Here is a 22,500-nt window from a genome sequence, read left to right on the forward strand (position 1 = left end):
GACTGTTTATTTTTTCCGTGTTAATTGGAAACAAGGTGGAGACGCGTGGCTTAGGGGTTAGGGTGTCAGCATCATGAACGTAAGATTGTGGTTTCGATTCCTGGACTGGGCGACGCGTTGTGTTCTTGAGCAAAACACTTCATTTCACGTTGCTCCAGTCCACTCAGCTGGCAAAAATGAGTAACGCTTCGATGGACTGGCGTCTCGTCCAGCCGGGGAACACATACGCCATTGAAACCGGGAAACCGGGCCCATGAGCCTGGCTAGGCTTTAAAAGGGCGCATTTATTTATTTATTTATTTTAATTTTTAATTGTAAACAAGGGAAAAATACACAGATAGATAGATAGATAGATAGATATGTGTGTATGCATGTATGTAAGCATATATGTGTATGTATACATACATACATACATACATACATACATACACACACACACACACACACATATATATATATATATGTGTGTGTGTGTGTGTATATATATATATATATATATATATATATATATATATGTGTGTGTGTGTGTGTGTGTATATATATATATATTTATGCAACATTTTTTATCTTTTACTTGTTTCACTCATTGGACTGTGGCCATTCTGGAGCATCGTCTTCTATGGTTCATAGCAGAAGACGGTGACCCAACATAATTCAATTGATTTATAATATATCTATACACACACTCGTAACCGCATTTCAAAATTTAACTTGCAGATAACGCATCTATGCATCCCTCTTCCGTTGGTGCGCATTTGTAGGGAGTTGTAGTCAATTCTCTTAAACAAGCGATCTTCCATCATTTTGGGTGTCGCTTGGTCAATAAACAAAATAACGTTTAAAATCTCGTTCATTTAGCGTGACGTTGTTTGCTGTGATAATCCTTTTTTTCTCTCCCTTCCATTATTCTCGATCGCCCATAAAAAGCATGAATTTGAATATTTAAAAAAATTGATGGAATTAAGTAGATGGCGTTTAATTGAAAATTTTTGAATGAAATTTTATAAAGCCAGCTGGTGCATTATTTTAAAAATTTAATTTAATCAAATCATTCGGTTCATGACACACTTCACGAAGACTACCGATCACTTTACATACAGCTAATTATAATTTTGTGGATAGGTGAGCTGCTTATAATATATTGTCCTTCAAAAAGATATGCAAGCGGTGGTTTTCTAGTATTTTATGTAACGTGTAACGGCGTGTCTGCGTTCGTCTGCGTTCGTCGGACAGTTTCTAAACAAAACTGTCCGACGAACGGGAGCGTGAAAGCTCTGAGTAACAGTTTTCGTGATATTTTCGCAGCTTTTTAATAAAAGATATTACTCTACCTCTAGTATTCGAGTACTATTTTTTCCACCTTGCTTCGCATTTATGTGCTTACTCTGGTATATATATATATATATATATATATATATATATATATATATATATATATATATATATATATATATATATATATACACACATACATACATACATACATACATACGTGCATACATACTTACACACGTACCCGCACTTTCTACCTGTCTCCACTTCCTTCTTTCTGTCTGGATTCTTTATAGTTACACATATGTACAATTTGTATTAATATACACACACACATATATATATATATGAGCGTGCGTGTGGGCGTGGATGTGAACACGTATGTGTGTGTTTATACGTATAACGTTATACTAATGTCTTTATGTATAATATGTGTGCGGTCATGCTGGGATTATAATTAAGTATATGTATGTGTACATGGAAGCCACTTCACGTTAGTGTGTGTATTTCTGTATGTCTGTGTGTGCGTTGTTTCGATGGGATTGTATGAGGAATGGGGTGGGTGGGTTCATAATTTAGAATTTATTATCCTAGTTCCCAATCTAAATGCTAATGTGACCGTGAACGTCATTAAATCGTTGACCGTCGTTCAACGGGCAACGCTTTGATCAATGTAATAACTTCCAGCCGACTTCATTTTGATTTTATTTAGTTTGGATTAACGTCTATGTCTTTTATTAGGATTAATTTTCTTAAAACTTATAAAAGATGTCAAGCAAAAGCTTCAAGAGTTATTTCTATTTGCATATTGTAAATACGCCCGAACGAACTCATCTCGAGATTTTCGTTTGGTCGATCGTGCCTTCAGATCATAAGATCCCAGGAAGCAAATAGACTGCAGGATTATTATCAGATATTTCCAGACATTACGGCCTGTATTACACCACGTTCTATGAACTGCATAGCATTGTATAAGATATGAAATAATGATATCGTCCGTTTACGGAAACAATTGTAATGTCAATTTAACTTCTTCCCTCATTTGAATTATCACTTATATACGAGCGGTGCATGAAAAGTTTTGAACCTAATAGACCTTTGAGCCTTCAAGTTTCCGAAGATCTTCTCAGGGATACAATGAGGAACGCATGCGCCAGGTTCCGAATCCGTCTACAAAGCGTGATGGAAGCTGAGAACGACTATTTAGAGGAAATTTTTATCTCCCAGCCATAATCGAGTTGATATTTTCGATTGTTTCTAAATACTTTCACTTTTGGCTGGGATATTGTTTTCTTTTCCTTTTATGCAAACTGTCAAATTTAGCCCAAAGACCGTGTGCATATATATATATATATATACAGTCTGTTAAAGTCTGTCATACCGGCCATGACGAAGGGAACTAGCCCTGAAACTCGAGTCGCCTTTATATATTTATATTTATATATTTATATATTTGATCCTTTATATTGAACACTCAATATTTCATCTACATTCAATACTTTCTTTCATGGTGCCATCCATTTTTATTTTATTTTATTTTATATTATATATTGTATATTATATTATATATTGTATATTCCATATTCTATACCCCACATTGGTTCTGCAGGAATATAAATAAAACATAAAAAACAGACAGTGTTGGAACTCTTTTAAACAAAATAATATATTCCTCTATACACAATCATAAAAAAAGACCTTTTTTGTATTTATTTTTACTCGCATATATATATATATATATATATATATATATATATATATATATATATACGTTTTATGCATATATACATATATGTGTGTATATGTATATATAAACGTACATTCATACATACATATATACATACATATATATGTATATAATATATACATATTTATACATACATGCTTAAATATATATACACAAATGTGTGTGTATGTAGTTGACATTTATTATTTGAAATTTTATTTTGTGAGCAGATATGTATGTATATATATGTGTGTGTGTGTGTGTGTGTGTGTGTGTGTGTGTGTGTGTGTGTGTGTGTGTGTGTGTAAATTTTGTTATAAATTTTGCGAGAAATACATTTTCATTTAATTTCATTGTTTACATATGAAAGGAGGATAAACATTTTTAAAGAGAGCTGCCAGCAAAATACGCAGTTTTTATTTTAAACGCTGGTCACGTGATTAAATGGAAATTAACGATGGCAAACCACTCAATCAGTATCAAAACACTTTGATAGTAAGAAGTGAAACAGTGTGGTAGTTATGACAGCACAGCTAGCTGCATAACTTAAGATTCATCATTAAGATTCATCATTTTAGAAAGTGAAAGTTACTTAGAATATTGTGTTTTCTTTGCCTTTTATGCAAACTGTCAAATTAGCCTGAACACCCTGAAAATATATGTATGAAAGCGGCGAGCTGTCAGAAAGGTTAGCATGCCGGGCGAAATGCTTAGCGGTATTTCGTCTCTCTTTACGTTCTGAGTTCAAATTCCGCCGAGGTCGACTTTGCCTTTCATCCTTTCGCGGTCGATAAATTAAGTACCAGTTGCGTACTGGGGTCGATCTAATCGACTGACCCCCTTCTCCCAAAATTTCGGGCTTTGTGCCTAGAGTAGAAAAGAATATATGTATGAAAGCGGCGAGCTGTCAGAAAGGTTAGCATGCCGGGCGAAATGCTTAGCGGTATTTCGTCTGTTTTTACGTTCTGAGTTCAATAACAACATAATAACAACAATATACTGTTTTTTGTTTCATTATTTTATATATGTATATTATACTTACAGCATATCGACAACATAATCATATATATCGTAGAAAATGTGTTAATCTTAAAACAAACATTTCCCGTTGATTTTTTTTTTCCAGACGACAAGATGAATCTAATGAAGAAGGCAAGCAGAAGCAATCTTTCAAAGGCATGACCAGTAACCGTAATTACCGTACTTTGGCATCACCAACCACTTCCGGTGTTAATGAGCGGGCAAGCAGTAGTGAATGCTGCAACAGCGCTGCCAACAAAACTGGTTGTGGAAGCGGTGACTGCGTTAGTGGCGGTGCATGTAAAAAAGACTCTCCTCAAACGCAGACTCCTGATCACAAGAAGTCACCCCGCCCATGCCCTGTACTGAAACGCATGCCCAAAGAACAAAGTGCTGAAGTGTTACATAAACGTAGGCAGGTAATGTTATATCTTATCAAGTTTTTTAAATCATTAGTCAAGAAATATGTTTTTATTTCAACAGTGATTGACAGAGGACATAAGAATGATGAGTTCCTAAATGATGATGGATCTTCAATGTTGTCGATATATGAGTATGGTATTCAAGATGAGGCTTGAAATTAAAGGACAGAGGTTGTGGGGAAGTTTCGGATGAACAGAAAGCTTTGAAATTTGTGTACGTTTACAATAAGGTGAAATACTTATGGATCGTAAAGTTTTGTTGCTCAGGGTGTGTGTGTGTGTGTGTGTGTGTGTGTGTGTGTGTGTGTGTGTGTGTGTGTGTGTGTGTGTGCGTGTGCGTGGACACGTGTGTGTGTCTGTATATGTGTATGTATGCGTGCATATATGTACAGCGTAAAATTAAAAACAAAACCAACAGCATATAAGAATGATGTTAGTTTTATTGAAATGCTGTTCTTAAAGAATCAGTGAGTATTTTCCATTCTCTGATTACATAGGCGGCACTTGAACATACTATTGTTGTTGGCACTCCGTCGCTTACGACGACGAGGGTTCCAGTTGATCCGATCAACGGAACAGCCTGCTCGTGAAATTAACGTTCAAGTGGCTGAGCACTCCACACACACGTGTACTCTTAACGTAGTTCTCGGGGATATTCAGCGTGACACAGTGTGACAAGGCTGACCCTTTGAATTATAGGCACAACAGAAACAGGAAGTAAGAGTGAGAGAAAACTGTGGTGAAAGAGTACAGTAGGGTTCGCCACCATCCCCTGCCGGAGCCTCGTGGAGCTTTAGGTGTTTTCGCTCAATAAACACTCACAACGCCTAGTCTGGGAATCGAAACCGTGATCCTATGACCGCGAGTCCGCTACCCTAACCACTGGGCCATTGTGCCTCCACTGAACATACTATAGCAGTTTGTAAAATGTCAGCTCAGAATGAATGCAAGCAAAGTGATAAGGTTTGTTTTAATTTACACTGGTTGCTTTGCAAAACAAGATATAGGATACTACATTTCAGTGAAACAATTATGTAACAGAAAAATCTCCAATCAACTTGGTAAACCATGAATTCTATAGGATTTTGACATCCAGACAAACAGAACAATTGAACGCCAGAGATCGGATATCATATATTACATAATGAAAGAGAGAATGCCACATAATTGACATTGTAATGCCGTCAGACACAAACTTTGCAGACAAGAAAGTAGAAAAGATCTAAAAAAAATGCTGATTTAATGCGGGGATACTCTGCAGCAAAAACGAAAGTCGTATCAGTTCGCATCAAGTCATTAGGTTCAATTCTAAAACGGCTATCACAGTATCGGAAACGGTTGAGTGTCAAGACCAGACAAAATCTTAACCTCCTGGAACAACTCATATTCTTGTGAAGGACTTTCTGCCTATGGCCTTTGTTAAGACTTGATAGCAAAGACCACAACAACTATCAGGATTTATACCAATACTGTGCAGTGAAATAATAATAATAATAATAATAATAATAATAATAATAATAATAATAATAATAATAATAATAATAATGATGATGATGATGATGATGATGATGATGATGATAATAACAACAACAACAACAACAACAACAATAACAACAACAACAGCAATAATAATAATAATAATAATAATAATAACAATGATGGTCGTCATCATCACGGACGTTCTAATGACCATCCCAATCGACTGTGTTGCACGCTTGTCACAGACAAACGGGAAACAAAAAGGGGACCATGAATCGACTCAAGAATACTCCTACAGTTTGAACACCTCGAAAGAATCTTAAGAGTATGGTGATAGTGTTAAGCCAGAAGGTATTTCGAATGGGTTACTTAAAAGTGAAAGTAAGGCGTGCATGACATTCTCTCGGTCTTCACAATTGGCTGCACAAAATAGCGGAAGTTGTCCTCAAGGCGGAAATATACCCGAATGCGTGCAACAGAGCAGACTACACTAAATGCATTCAAGGGAGAGTTGTTGGTGCTATAATAGGAAGAAGAAGATTAATTTTGTCACCAAAGAACATGGACGCTCTACGTAATTTCCATCGCAAAAAATTCCATTCGTAAGACTTTACTAGACTCACGGTTATTGTTTACTTCAAAAGAAATTTTAAAATGTATGCATGTGTGTGTGTGTGTGTGTGTATGATTGTGTTTGCAAATTGCTGAAAATAGCGCACACTGCTTTGGGTATTCATTCTCATACAGCGTGAAATGAAGGACTTATTTAAAATAACCACCTGAGGAAACACATTATTTTGAAGCTTTGATGGTGATTACACAATATGTTAAGGATATTATCTCCCCATAGTACTACGAGTGTAAAAATGTGTCGAAACAATAGTAGTGGTTTGAGTTCAATCCATTTTCGCTTATTCATCTATTTATATAAGCTCTACTGATGCTATAGAATTCCTGGTGTACATCCAGTAACAAGAGCATTCCTACTGTATGATGGCATCAGGTAGCCAATAAATGCGGACGAGCTTTGTATAGCATGCTACAGGGTTATTACCCAAATTTAATTCAGCTACGCACACGCGTGCGTTGTAGGTTTTAAATTTTCTGAGAATTTATCAAAATATCATACCGGATTGAACAACTTTTTTGCTTTCCAACGGTAAATATTAAAAATTTTTCAAAGAAATTGAAAGCAGAGTAGAAAATTCGATAAACCATGCTTAAAATATCCAACGTTCGTACAAATTTAAATATTCATCGAATCTCATAGTAAAATAAAATCATAGAAGTTCAAATATTCAAAGAATTTCATAACAATAGTGCATGATTGAGAGTTTTATAGATGAAGTTATATTAACAATTAGATAAAATGGAGTCTTTTTAAGAAGTAAGAAAAAGCATAGAAAAATGGATTTTTTACAATTTCTATCGTAGAACATGAAGAGGAAATTTTCGTCTTTGGTTTTGCTGGTGATAACTTGAACCGTTTTTCAAGATGAAACTGCTCTGTATATATAAGTTTTCAATATATAAGTTCAAGTCTTGATTGGTTATAAACTCAGTGACGTCACTTATTTTCGTCCACCTGTGGCCCAGAGTTTGGGATGGCTGAGTGTCTGAATACGTAATTTGTTTTCGGATGTTCTGGCCACATATTTTGATTTGGTAGTAATCCATCTTTCTGGATTACTGCCAAATCAAAATATGGATTACTGATGATGTCACTTGTTTATCAACAGTTTTGATCGCGTTTTTGACCAATACTTGCCCAGTGTCCTGGTTGGTTGATTTTCTGCAAACCTTATTTATTTATCAAGTGTGTTGGTCACTTGTTTTGCTTGACAGTCGCCCAGTGTTCTCGTTGGCTGATCCACTTGTTTTACTGATGTCTCGGTCACCTGAATGCTTATTTCTTTTCAACTGCAGGCCTGATTTTGACTAGAAATTTAATCAGTTAAGCCTAAGATGTCGTCAGCAAATAGTGCTGAGAAATGTGCAAAGTGCAATTGTACAATTGTTTGAGGTTAGGGTTTCGAATCCCGGAACAAGCCCGTTCCTTAATCTTTTGATCTATTTTACTCAGGCAGGCAGATAGATAGATAGATAGATAGATAGATAGATAGATAGATAGATAGATTGATAGATAGATAGATAGATAGATAGATAGATAGATAGAAGCTATTTGTTTGCGTTTCGTTTAATCTATTATAAATGTAGAATTGTAAACGAAAATTGTCTTTTCATTCTTCGCCTTTTTCTTGTCTCGTTTCAGGTGATCAAAATGCTCCTTGCAATTATTTTGATCTTTTTGCTATGTTGGGGCCCAAAGCTGCTATTCCGATTAATGAGACGCGTTGATACTGCTCCGTATTTCACGAGTCCAAGTTTATTCATTAAGGTAAGATGTATATCACATGTTTCATAGACGTAAACGTCAACAGATTTAATTCTATTTTTGTTCTCGATATATGTATTAGCATCTACCTCAGACAGTAAACATTTGTCGAGGGTGTGTGTTATGTGTACATTTTATAATTAAATCGGTGTTACTGTATTTAAGGAGCGGAACGTTAGAAAATGCCTATCTAAAATTAATAATGCGGTGAGACAGACAGACAGATAGATAGACAGACAGACAATTCTCCGCATTAAATATACTAATATATTTAATGTGGAAAATGTTAGAAAGCTAACTAAAACTCACTATGAGATGAGGACAACGCGATATTAATGTATGTCTGTATGATTAGGAAGGTCTTTTCGCAATCACGTGATTTCCAGTTCAGTCCCACTTGCTTAGCACACTAGCAAGCGTCCGCTACTACATATATAAATATATATATGGTGTCCCAATCAATTCGTCGACGGCAATTTGTTGTCGTTTAATTTGTCCCCAGTTACTTCGTCGTTGGTCAATTCATTCCCAGGTCAATTCGTTGTCAATCAATTCGTTGAGATCATAGGAAAAATGGAAGAACGAATATCTGAATTAAAAAACGTTTATTTTAAGGTTTGCTGTATTACATATTTATTTTTTCTTAAAATTTAAGATGGTGTGCAATTGCTTTAAAAAAAAAAAATTTTCGGCTTGGATCATCTTTTTCCATGACATTTTTATGCGCAGATTCATATCTGTATTTTTTTTCTTTTGGCTTGATTCTTCTTGCATAAATTTCTGCAATTTGGTACTGGTAAATCTTTCCTCACATTTAATCACATCAAGTTTCTAAACATTTGGATGACTAATATTCACTGCGTTTTTCAGCACGCTGTGGTAAGCTTCTAATCTATTTGTAGCTGGAGCAATCCTCGTCAACCATCAATCCCAAACATTCCCAAATATCGATTCCAAACATGGAAATCAAGGTTCAAGGCGTCGCCTCCTCTGTACTCTTCCTCTAGATGGTCCGATATAATCATTTTCAAAATAGGAGACAATTGACTGTGGAATATCATCATCATCTACAAGTTGTTCACATCCATCTACAACATCATTAACCGGCAGAAAGGCAAGGGCAACAAAACACCGCATTTTTAGACTAAAGCTTTCATCTTCGTAATATCTGCATTTTAGTCCTTCTTGCACAACATGCTTGTACACATTTTGTCCTAAATGAAACAAGCAGCATGCCAAATTCGACCAAGGAAACGGTTCCAGAAATCCGTTATGAGCTACTTTTTCGAAATCCATAATCATATTATAAGGTCCCTCTAATTCGTGGCTTATGCCAATAAAAACGACATCTACTGAGATCGCTGCCCATGATTTAGATTTTTCGTTTCTTATCTGAATGATATCTCCTACCAAAAACCCTTAAATTTTCGGAGGGGCCCTATCATAATTTCTACCACTAAACTACATAATAAAAAGATGGTGTAAACAACAAACATAAAGGATTAATTTAGTGGGACGGCACACATACGTATATCTTGGTGAGTAGCTTTAAACTTTTCTGGCATGAGATATTTCCATTTACATTCCATATTTCAGTTTTGATATGTATGTGAATGTGCATATGTGTGTACGCGTGTGAGTATATGCTTGTGAATTCGAATAGTTTGTGTGTGCGTGCGTGTGTGTGCGTGTGTGTGTGTGTGTGTGTGCGTGTATGTGTGTGTGCGTGCGTGTGTGTGTATGCGTGCGTGCGTGTGCGTGAGTGTGCGTGCGTGTGCCCGTTTGTGTGTACGCATGTTAGTGCACGAGTGTATCTGAGAATAGATTTTTTCTCGATGACACCAGAATCAAAGAAGAAATTTACAAACTTTTACTGTCTTGACTTACGTTGTGATGTGTGTATGTGTGTATACGAGTGCATCTATGTTTGTACGTGTGCATCCATGTGTTAGAGTGTTTGCCAGTGTGCGTTTGTACATTAGTGAAATGTTATCTCCTCCCATCGTCGTTTCCTTTCTCATTTTGATGTCTTTCTCTGCTTCTCCTGTCATCTTCGTCTCTTTCCCTTTCTATCTTTCTTTCGTTGCTTCTCTTTTTTCTCATCCCTCCTTCTTTCAAGCCTACTCCTGTCAATCTTAATACCACTTCACCTTTCATAACTAAACCTTTTATTCTTCCTATCCTCTCTGGATATATTTTTCTTTCTTACGTCTCTCTTCAAACTAATTTTCCACTTAAGCGGGACAGAAAATACGTAAATATTTATCTGCATAAATGCACAACGAAATTTATTTTAGTAGATAGTTCTCGGTAAGTGAGTTCGGCACAAACTGACATAAAGATTGTAGGCATCACAATCTACTACCGTTGGTCTTTCAGCAGTATCACTGCTATTGAGAATATCTTTCACTGAACAGAAGCAAATGACTGCCTACATCTGGGAAGAGCAACGTGTGTTTGAGAAAAATCGAACCGCTCCTTAAAGTGTATTACCCAAAAACTGATGAAGTTCTGTATAATAGAGGGGCCAAGGATGATTGATCTCACATACACAGCCAGAGGCCGCATTATACTTTTAAAGAGTGGTTTATATGCAAACATCACCAACGAAGAACTGCTGCCTTCATTTGCTGCAAAGAAATTTTGGAGAAGTGAATGAGGACAGCGTAGCTCAAGCATGATTCATTACGAAAGTAAATATGTCTGGGAAGGAAAAATATGAGAACTGTTAGACGCATATGTCTACACTGACAAAGTAGTTGCGCTCGAAATTGAGTTAACGATCCCCCCACAGATATAGACACACACACAAACCACACATGTATGCATCTATATATATATATATATATATATATATATATATATATATGATGTATATTCCTTTATACGTATACACACACATATGTGTGTGTGTATGTGTGATATATACGCACACACATACACATATATATATACATGTATGTATGTATGTATGTATGTATGTATGTATGAATGAATGTAAGCTCATTTTAGGCACTTTGAATGCCATAGTGTTTTCGTTTACAATCTTTTCTTTAAGTTTTGTTTATGTTTTCATTAGAGATCCTTAGTTTTTTTCTCTTTCACTTTCAGTTTTTTTTTCTCTTCGCTTTCCATAATTGATGCTGGTTTCATGCTGTCAGAAATTAGCATTTATTCAGGTGGAATTCAAATCGCAAATGACACTCCTCTGTCGCGGTTGGGTAGAATGTCATTTGTGATTTCAGCTTTCATTACGTGAGTGCGCTGTAGATACTCAGACAGACAGACAGGCAGACAGACAGACAGACAGACAAACAGACAGATAGATAGATAGATAGATAGATAGACAGATAGATAGATAGATAGATAGATAGATAGATAGATAGATAGATAGGGAGAGAGGGAGGGAAGGAGGTAGAGATAGATAGATAGATAGATAGATAGATAGATAGATAGATAGATAGATAGCTATGCATAAGTATATGCTAGTGTACATGTATTTTATATGTGTCTATGAGGTGGGAGTGTTTATATGTGTTTGGGAATGAAAAGGCTTTTAGGCTTTCAAGCGACTGTTCGTTTGTTTTATGATTTTTATCAAGTGCGATATAACCCCTGCAAAAGTCATGCTCACACTACATAACAAAAATTTATGACAAAATGTTTTTTTTTTCTCTTCTTTACCTCATCTGGTCCAGCTTTCTTCAACATTAACCTGAAAGAAATCAAAGAAGGAAGGAAAAAACATAACATCAAGATGATACCTGGATAAATGTTTCCTAGAAATAACAACCAAACCGCCGACACTCGAATAAATTTTACAACGTTTCCCTACTCGCGTAGGCTGTGGCATCCCCGAACATGATACACATACGACTACTCCAAGTATTACGGAGTTAGACATGTCCTGGGCCAAGTTATCTAAGCTATACACCTTACACACATACACACACGCATATATATGTAATAAATATACAGTGTGCGATGGGTAAATTGTCGCCATTTTATATTCTTAATTTCGCGCATGTGCATCATTTGTTTTTAATGACTACACAGTATGGTAGGGTCAGTTGGGTAGGAAAAACAGCACCATGACATTTGCTTCATTTGCTTCAGCTTTATTTTATATTAATCGTATTTCAGCCAGAGTTCTTTCGTCACACTTCTGTGACCTCATCAGTGGTTCTTTGCTTTCTTCTTTCTTTCGTGTGTCTTTCCTTACTAATGATCAGCCATTTTACATTCCTATTGTATGTGTCTTTATTTACGCATGCGTATACCCCTGTGTGTGTCTACACACTTACTAAACATAGACACACACACAGGGGTATACGCATGCGCAAATAAAAATAAATAGTGGGCCTAAAAATAAATACTGGGTTCAGTTTGTTCGACTAAACTCTTCAAGGTGGTGCTCTAGCATGGCCGCAGTCTAAAGAGAAACAATTAAAAGATAATAGATTGAAAAAAAGTCAAAGTTAGTGGGTTGTAAAGAAAGTCGAAGGAGTTTAGCTAAGTGCTGTCGGAACTAAATAAAGAAGAGCTGTGGGTTTATATAAATTAGATTAATGTGTGCAAAGTGAATAAATAATAAATCGTTGTGAGATAAGTGATACAGAGATTAGCAAAGAAATCGTAAAAATTAAATAAATAGATAAATAAATAAATGATGGACAAAGTGGATAAGACAAGATGCTAAGATAATATAAATTGAATACTTATATAAATAATGAGTAGATTAATAAATTACGAAGGAAATCATGAATAAAAGATAAATTAGGAAGGAAATAATGGTGTATATCCAATGGGCAAATAGATAAATTAATAGATGAGTAAAAATAAATAAATAAGTAAAATGAACAGGTAAAAAAATAAAAGTGCTTTTACGAAGACATGCCCATTTGGCCAGAAGCTGGTGTATGGGAGGATGTGAGAACCCAGATCAAAATGTGTGCTGAAATGGATGAGCATAGGGAGAATAAAACTGGCTTTAAGTTATGGAGTTCTTTTTTTTTTAGCTCTTTTATTTTTTTTTTATATGCTAACATTAATTAGAGTATTTGTTCTGAAGTTTTGTTGCAGTAGATAACAGTTTTGATTCCGTGATGAGAAAGATAAAAACGGAATAGAAAATAGAATTTAGTGCTGTGATTGTCGTAGCAAAAAAATGGAGAGTATAAAGAACTGATTTATTAGAGAGATGACTTGTACAGCTCTCAATTAATAAATGCAACTGGCAAATAACGAATGAATAAAAGATAAATAACCAGGCAAAATAAAAACTAGAACAAATCATCAAATGAATAGATAATAAAAAGATACGGAAGGTAGATTTAGCAAGGTTTACTAAACAGTTGGGGGATGTAAAAAAATTCATCCTTTCTACTATAGGCACAAGGCTTGGAACTTGCAGGAAGCTAATCGATTATTATTATTCGTTAGCACGCTGGACAAAATGCTTAGCGGTGTTTCGTCCGTCTTTATATTCTGAGTTCAGATTGTGTCGAGGTCGACTTTGCTTTTCATCCGTTCGGGGTCGATAAATTAAGTACCAATCAAGCACTGAGGTCGAGCTAACAAACATGGCAACAATAATGTTTGAACAATAAAAATTCCTCGAAGGCTTCTCGTAAAAACCCCAAGGACTTCAGTAAACAAAACATTAGATTACCGAAATTAAATAAAATAGCTAAAACCAAAACTGGGTGGAAATAATCTGTAATAACTGACAATAATCAAGACAAAAGTAAGGAATTATTATGAGATAAAGGGGGACATAGGATAGTGGTAGGGAAAAGTATCTATATATATATTTATATGTATATATATATATATATATATATATATATATATATATATATATATATATATATATATATATATATATATATATATAAATATATAAATATATGTGTGTGTATGTATATATATATATATATATATATATAGTTTTTTCTACATGCTAGGTCATTTACAAACAAACTCTCATACAAGCAGCATGAACAAGCAAAGACGCCTTAAGAAAATACGAAATTATAATATTATCACCAATTTTAACGTCATGATTAGCGAAACGTGAAACCGGTAGACTACCATCATACTCTATCCTTTAAAATATATTAAAGATATATAAATTGTGTGCATTTTCCTCCTTTTGTTATATTTTTCACTATATATATATATATATATGCAAATACATATATATATATATACAAACATACATATATATATATATATGTGTGTATGTATGTATACATAATTATATTATATTGCATTTTATTATATTATATTGTGTTATATTATATTATATGACAGTCTCAAATCAAATTTGATTTTGATTTGGTGAACAAAGGTGGGAAAGAAATATGACAAAATGGTGGAACGGGAATATCGAAAATATTTACACGTCAAAATTTCGGAAACGAAAACCAGTCGATATCTCATCAAAAAGAAATATAATAATTAGGAATAATTAAAGAATGTAGCATGTTATAACGCTAAGATCAATAGTTTTTATGGTTAAAATTGGAAGAATATATTTGACAGATTCAAAACATCTAGAAACATTTAAACGTTAAAAAGAAAACTGGCACACATCATTAATTTTTATGCCTTTCCAATCGTAGACTAACTTTGAGATAGGAAACGTTAAGGTAAAACGTTATTGCGATATATTTTAATCATAAATGGTTTGGTTATACTTTTCTGGGTGAATGGTTCAGAGTTTTATACGTCCGGATTTTATCTTTTACGCTTTATTTGTCTCATTGATTGGATTGCGACTATGCAGAGGCACCACCTCTGCAGGCTTAGTATAAAGAAATGGATGTCAGTATGTTTTTATTTTAAAGTCTGATACTTATTTTATCGGTCACTTTTGGCGAACCACTAGGCTACAAGGACATAAACAAAACAACACCGGCTGTGAAATGGTAGGTTCCGAAAACAAAATTACGCGCACATACATACATGCACACACACACACGCACATATTTACATACATATATACACACATATATATACATACACACTCACACACACATACACACATAGGAGAATTTTGTTTTTGAAAATGCACCCGAATTTGAAAAACGTGTAGTTTTTTTTAATAGATTTATTCACATACATACCAAACTAGCTTCAACGATTTTTTGTTTATCAATAGTACAAATGTATGTGAAACAATGGGATTATACATACATACATACATATATATATATATATATATACAAGAAATGAGGGCAGGGAATCGTCAATTAATAATAGAATTAACAATTAACAATTTTGCCAAGTAGTTCAGTATGAAATAAACCTTTATCGGTAAGACCATTTATCATCATAAATATAAGGGATTAGCAATTGAGTTGCTTCTCCAACATACTGAAAATTCAGAAACAGCAGTCAAAGAACTACCGTTTCTAAACTACAAATTTTTCTCTAAAACGGATGGCGATATTTATGGCACACATAGAACAAAAAACCGGAGGGAAAAGCACAAACAAAACAAGCCTTTAGTTAATTGGGTACGAATCGTTTCATGGTTAAGCGAGCGAAAACTTCACTATTCCAATCTTCAGCCCAAATATTCTGATAAATTTGAAAGTGTCTCTAAAAAAAATTCACGGTAATCCTCGGCCACGCGACACCAAAAATCAACGATAAGAAAGGCACTTACGAATTCATCGGCCAGCGAGTTCAGGCATCCCACCCCAAAGAAATCCATTCCATGTGCGCCACAAATAGTCCCGTATGAAAAAAAGTTCCGTGTGGAGGGATTACGGTTTAACTATCTAACTTAGAGATATCAAATATAAAATATACAAGCAATGAGGGCAGGGAATCGTCAATTAATAATAGAATTAACAATTAACAATTTTGCCAAGTAGTTCAGTATGAAATAAACCTTTATCGGTAAGACCATTTATCATCATAAATATAAGGGATTAGCAATTGAGTTGCTTCTCCAACATACTGAAAATTCAGAAACAGCAGTCAAAGAACTACCGTTTCTAAACTACAAATTTTTCTCTAAAACGGATGGCGATATTTATGGCACACATAGAACAAAAAACCGGAGGGAAAAGCACAAACAAAACAAGCCTTTAGTTAATTGGGTACGAATCGTTTCATGGTTAAGCGAGCGAAAACTTCACTATTCCAATCTTCAGCCCAAATATTCTGATAAATTTGAAAGTGTCTCTAAAAAAAATTCACGGTAATCCCCGGCCACGCGACACCAAAAATCAACGATAAGAAAGGCACTTACGAATTCATCGGCCAGCGAGTTCAGGCATCCCACCCCAAAGAAATCCATTCCATGTGCGCCACAAATAGTCCCGTATGAAAAAAAGTTCCGTGTGGAGGGATTACGGTTTAACTATCTAACTTAGAGATATCAAATATAAAATATACAAGAAATGAGGGCAGGGAATCGTCAATTAATAATAGAATTAACAATTAACAATTTTGCCAAGTAGTTCAGTATGAAATAAACCTTTATCGGTAAGACCATTTATCATCATAAATATAAGGGATTAGCAATTGAGTTGCTTCTCCAACATACTGAAAATTCAGAAACAGCAGTCAAAGAACTACCGTTTCTAAACTACAAATTTTTCTCTAAAACGGATGGCGATATTTATGGCACACATAGAACAAAAAACCGGAGGGAAAAGCACAAACAAAACAAGCCTTTAGTTAATTGGGTACGAATCGTTTCATGGTTAAGCGAGCGAAAACTTCACTATTCCAATCTTCAGCCCAAATATTCTGATAAATTTGAAAGTGTCTCTAAAAAAAATTCACGGTAATCCTCGGCCACGCGACACCAAAAATCAACGATAAGAAAGGCACTTACGAATTCATCGGCCAGCGAGTTCAGGCATCCCACCCCAAAGAAATCCATTCCATGTGCGCCACAAATAGTCCCGTATGAAAAAAAGTTCCGTGTGGAGGGATTACGGTTTAACTATCTAACTTAGAGATATCAAATATAAAATATACAAGCAATGAGGGCAGGGAATCGTCAATTAATAATAGAATTAACAATTAACAATTTTGCCAAGTAGTTCAGTATGAAATAAACCTTTATCGGTAAGACCATTTATCATCATAAATATAAGGGATTAGCAATTGAGTTGCTTCTCCAACATACTGAAAATTCAGAAACAGCAGTCAAAGAACTACCGTTTCTAAACTACAAATTTTTCTCTAAAACGGATGGCGATATTTATGGCACACATAGAACAAAAAACCGGAGGGAAAAGCACAAACAAAACAAGCCTTTAGTTAATTGGGTACGAATCGTTTCATGGTTAAGCGAGCGAAAACTTCACTATTCCAATCTTCAGCCCAAATATTCTGATAAATTTGAAAGTGTCTCTAAAAAAAATTCACGGTAATCCCCGGCCACGCGACACCAAAAATCAACGATAAGAAAGGCACTTACGAATTCATCGGCCAGCGAGTTCAGGCATCCCACCCCAAAGAAATCCATTCCATGTGCGCCACAAATAGTCCCGTATGAAAAAAAGTTCCGTGTGGAGGGATTACGGTTTAACTATCTAACTTAGAGATATCAAATATAAAATATACAAGAAATGAGGGCAGGGAATCGTCAATTAATAATAGAATTAACAATTAACAATTTTGCCAAGTAGTTCAGTATGAAATAAACCTTTATCGGTAAGACCATTTATCATCATAAATATAAGGGATTAGCAATTGAGTTGCTTCTCCAACATACTGAAAATTCAGAAACAGCAGTCAAAGAACTACCGTTTCTAAACTACAAATTTTTCTCTAAAACGGATGGCGATATTTATGGCACACATAGAACAAAAAACCGGAGGGAAAAGCACAAACAAAACAAGCCTTTAGTTAATTGGGTACGAATCGTTTCATGGTTAAGCGAGCGAAAACTTCACTATTCCAATCTTCAGCCCAAATATTCTGATAAATTTGAAAGTGTCTCTAAAAAAAATTCACGGTAATCCTCGGCCACGCGACACCAAAAATCAACGATAAGAAAGGCACTTACGAATTCATCGGCCAGCGAGTTCAGGCATCCCACCCCAAAGAAATCCATTCCATGTGCGCCACAAATAGTCCCGTATGAAAAAAAGTTCCGTGTGGAGGGATTACGGTTTAACTATCTAACTTAGAGATATCAAATATAAAATATACAAGCAATGAGGGCAGGGAATCGTCAATTAATAATAGAATTAACAATTAACAATTTTGCCAAGTAGTTCAGTATGAAATAAACCTTTATCGGTAAGACCATTTATCATCATAAATATAAGGGATTAGCAATTGAGTTGCTTCTCCAACATACTGAAAATTCAGAAACAGCAGTCAAAGAACTACCGTTTCTAAACTACAAATTTTTCTCTAAAACGGATGGCGATATTTATGGCACACATAGAACAAAAAACCGGAGGGAAAAGCACAAACAAAACAAAATTGTTAATTGTTAATTCTATTATTAATTGACGATTCCCTGCCCTCATTGCTTGTATATTTTATATTTGATATCTCTAAGTTAGATAGTTAAACCGTAATCCCTCCACACGGAACTTTTTTTCATACGGGACTATTTGTGGCGCACATGGAATGGATTTCTTTGGGGTGGGATGCCTGAACTCGCTGGCCGATGAATTCGTAAGTGCCTTTCTTATCGTTGATTTTTGGTGTCGCGTGGCCGAGGATTACCGTGAATTTTTTTTAGAGACACTTTCAAATTTATCAGAATATTTGGGCTGAAGATTGGAATAGTGAAGTTTTCGCTCGCTTAACCATGAAACGATTCGTACCCAATTAACTAAAGGCTTGTTTTGTTTGTGCTTTTCCCTCCGGTTTTTTGTTCTATGTGTGCCATAAATATCGCCATCCGTTTTAGAGAAAAATTTGTAGTTTAGAAACGGTAGTTCTTTGACTGCTGTTTCTGAATTTTCAGTATGTTGGAGAAGCAACTCAATTGCTAATCCCTTATATTTATGATATATATATATATATATATATATATATATATATATATATATATATACAAGATGTTTAAAACGTCTCTCCTTAGTAAGTATTTTATTGCAAAATAAATGTTTATAAGACGGTATAAGACTACAAAAGAATATATTAGACTTTACAAGACTTTCAAAAACTTTATAAAAGGTGTTGAAAGTGTCTCGTCCTTCATTTTCAATGCACAAGTTGACTCTTCTACGACGATTTTCTCCATCACCACCTCGAGAAGTACAGTGAAGGTGACGGTCTGCTCTGCTACTGAGGACAAAATAAGCCAAAATCTGTTCGAAATTATCAGAGAAACTGAGATATTTGTCCTGAATATGTGTATAACTTTGCCTTTCATCCTTTAATCGTCAAGAAACTATATATCAGTTGAACACTGGGATCAACATCGTCAGCTTGCCCCATCCTCACAAAACCTTATGTCAGAATGATAATTATATTACGTTATATTAATATCATATTATGTTATGCTATATCTTACATATTATTTTATTTTCTACAGATAATCTTCGACTTTTCGCCGTACATTCAGTCATGTATTAATCCAGTGGTGTATTTCTTCATGTCACGAAACTTCCGTAAGAGCATGCGCTATGTGTGCCACAAATACTGCCATTGCTTTGAGGGCAGCGGAGCGAAGGATGTATTCGAACTTGAGACGAAAACCATGGACGGTAATAGCATATCAACCAGAGGTACGAACTACTGTCGAACTGTAATCAGCAACGATGGAGAAAAGACCTGTTGACGACCAGACAACCTAAAAGCATTTTAGTTAAGATCGTTAGATGTACACTATATAAATCATGAATACTCATGCTTACACAGGTATACACACATATGCACACACACACACACACACACACACACACACACATATATATATATATATATTAATCTATCTAGCTTTCTACTTATGTATATACACATACACAAGTACATACATTCATACGCACACATACATACACAAGCATGCATACATACACACGTGTGTGTGTGTGTGTGTGTGTGTGTGCATTCACGAATATATAATAATGCTATATGAGTATATTTTTTGTGTGTATGCATGTTTGTATACATTTTAAACTTGGCCAAAAACACACTTAATTCCCTTTCTATTTTGTGAAAATGCTTCTGATCTGCAGGAAAACTGATATTGAACTGTGCTGACGACGTCGAATAGACCGAAACATACATCTCATTTTCCTTTAGCTGCAATAGAGATCAGACTGTCTTTTCCCTACTATGTAAATTACCGATGAATTTTCTTGAAATTATCTCCCCTTCTCCTTGAGAGTCATAAAAAAAATACTAGATTTATATTTACTGTCTCCAACAAAGAAGAAACACTCTAAAAAGAATGAAATATTTATTGTGTATGACATTCAGTATACAACCCTTTAAGGTAATCCAAATTCATATCATCACCCTCTTAAGTTATTTCGCTGTATATATTGGTACATGCATACGTGTATGTATGTATGTATGTATGTATGTATGTATGTATGTATGTATGTATGTATGCATGCATGCAAGCATGTATGTATGTATGTATGTACCTACGTACGTATGTATGTATGGTATGTGTGTATGTATTATGTATGTATGTATTTATGCATGTGTGTGTCTACATATATATATATATATATATATATATATATATATATATATATATATATACATATATATATTATATATATATATATATATATATATAGGTTCAAAAATACAAAAAACAATAACAAAAAAACAACAAAGTGAGGACGTGATACGGATAGTGTTATTGGACGCTCGGGAAAGGAAGGAGAGAGAGTATGACGTTTCGGGCGGAACCCTTCGTCGGAAAGACAGAAAGTTCGGAGAATGGAAAAACGGAGGAAGAGGAAAATGGCACCGATGCCCATGAGGTTACATTGTGAAAGGACCGGAAGAGGAGGTGGTGGGGGATAAGTTCTTTCTAAGACAGGAGAGTGAAAAAGGGAGGTGAATATCTGTGCGTGCGCGAGAGTCTGCGAGTGTGTGTGTGATAACAGAACGTGTGTGTGCGTGTGTGTGTGTGCATGGTTTGGTGGTTTATCTGTTAGTGTGTATGTGTTTGTGTGTGTGTGTGTGTGACGTAGAGGAAGGAATTAGTAGCAGGAATAGTTAGTGGGTGCTTATGGACAATGGTTAGTGGAAGGTCAGCAGGCAGTTTTTGAGTATGTGCGTGTTCGTGTGTGTGTTTGTGTGGGGTTGTAGGTGTTGGGTACGTGTGCGTGTGTGTGTGTATTTTGTACGTGCGCGTGTGTGTATGTGTATGTTTTTGTGCGTGCGTGTGTGTTTGTGTGTATGTGTATGTTGTGTATATGTGCGTTGCTATGTACGTGTGTGTGCGTGCGTTTGCTATTGTACATGCATACATACGTATATATATGTATATATATATATATATATATATATATATATATATATATATATATATATATATATATATATATATATATATATTTGTATGTATGTATAGTATGTACGTATGCATATGCACACATATACACAAACACAGAGACACACATATAAATACACTCATAACACATACAAGCCTTTATACATAGATCCGGTGTTTATATACGTGTGCGTGTGCGTAAAGTGGGGACGGATGTGCTTATTCATGTTTAAGATAAACCAGCGTTTCGTTTAACTTACATTTTGTTGACAGTACAATATTATCAAATTTGTTTAAGCGAACAAACTTTTCGCCTATTTTCAAATCTATTGACAATCAAATACATTTCCATTTTGGCAAGAATAAAAAATAACACCCATATACGTGTTTTCCTTTAGATTTATTTAACTTCTTCGCAGAATTCTAGCAGCTCACTCACAAAATGGTGTCACTTCTTTGTGTCAAGACTGTTTCCAAGGATTTATGAGTAAGTGAGAGTTAAAGCGTGTATATATGTGGATTCACGTGTATATGTAATAGCGCTGAGGCGCAATGGTCCAGTGGTTACGGCAGCGGACTCGCGGGTCGTGGGATCGCGGTTTCGTTGTGAGTGTTTATTAAACGAAAACACCTAAAGCTCCACGTGGATCCGGCAGGGTGTGGTGGCGGACCCTGCTGTACTCTTTCACCACAATTTTCTCTCAGGCTTTCTTCCTGTTTCTGTTGTACCTGTATT

General features: G+C 35.1%; 1 protein-coding gene across 1 annotated transcript in view; it reads left to right on the forward strand.

Annotated features, from left to right (window-relative positions):
* The window catches only part of LOC106869404 (allatostatin-A receptor), a 152,684-nt gene extending 132,002 nt beyond the window's left edge, over positions 1–20,682 (forward strand). The window contains exons 4-6 of the mRNA XM_014915129.3: positions 4,125–4,437; positions 8,192–8,317; positions 19,845–20,682. Coding sequence (XP_014770615.2) covers positions 4,125–4,437; positions 8,192–8,317; positions 19,845–20,090 — 685 coding nt within the window. The 3' untranslated portion in view covers positions 20,091–20,682. The remainder of the gene's footprint in view (positions 1–4,124; positions 4,438–8,191; positions 8,318–19,844) is intronic.
* The last annotated feature ends 1,818 nt before the right edge of the window (positions 20,683–22,500 follow it).

Source organism: Octopus bimaculoides, chromosome 10, assembly GCF_046866305.1.
Source record: "Octopus bimaculoides isolate indiv1 chromosome 10, ASM4686630v1, whole genome shotgun sequence".
Taxonomy (NCBI): Eukaryota; Metazoa; Mollusca; class Cephalopoda; order Octopoda; family Octopodidae; genus Octopus; species Octopus bimaculoides.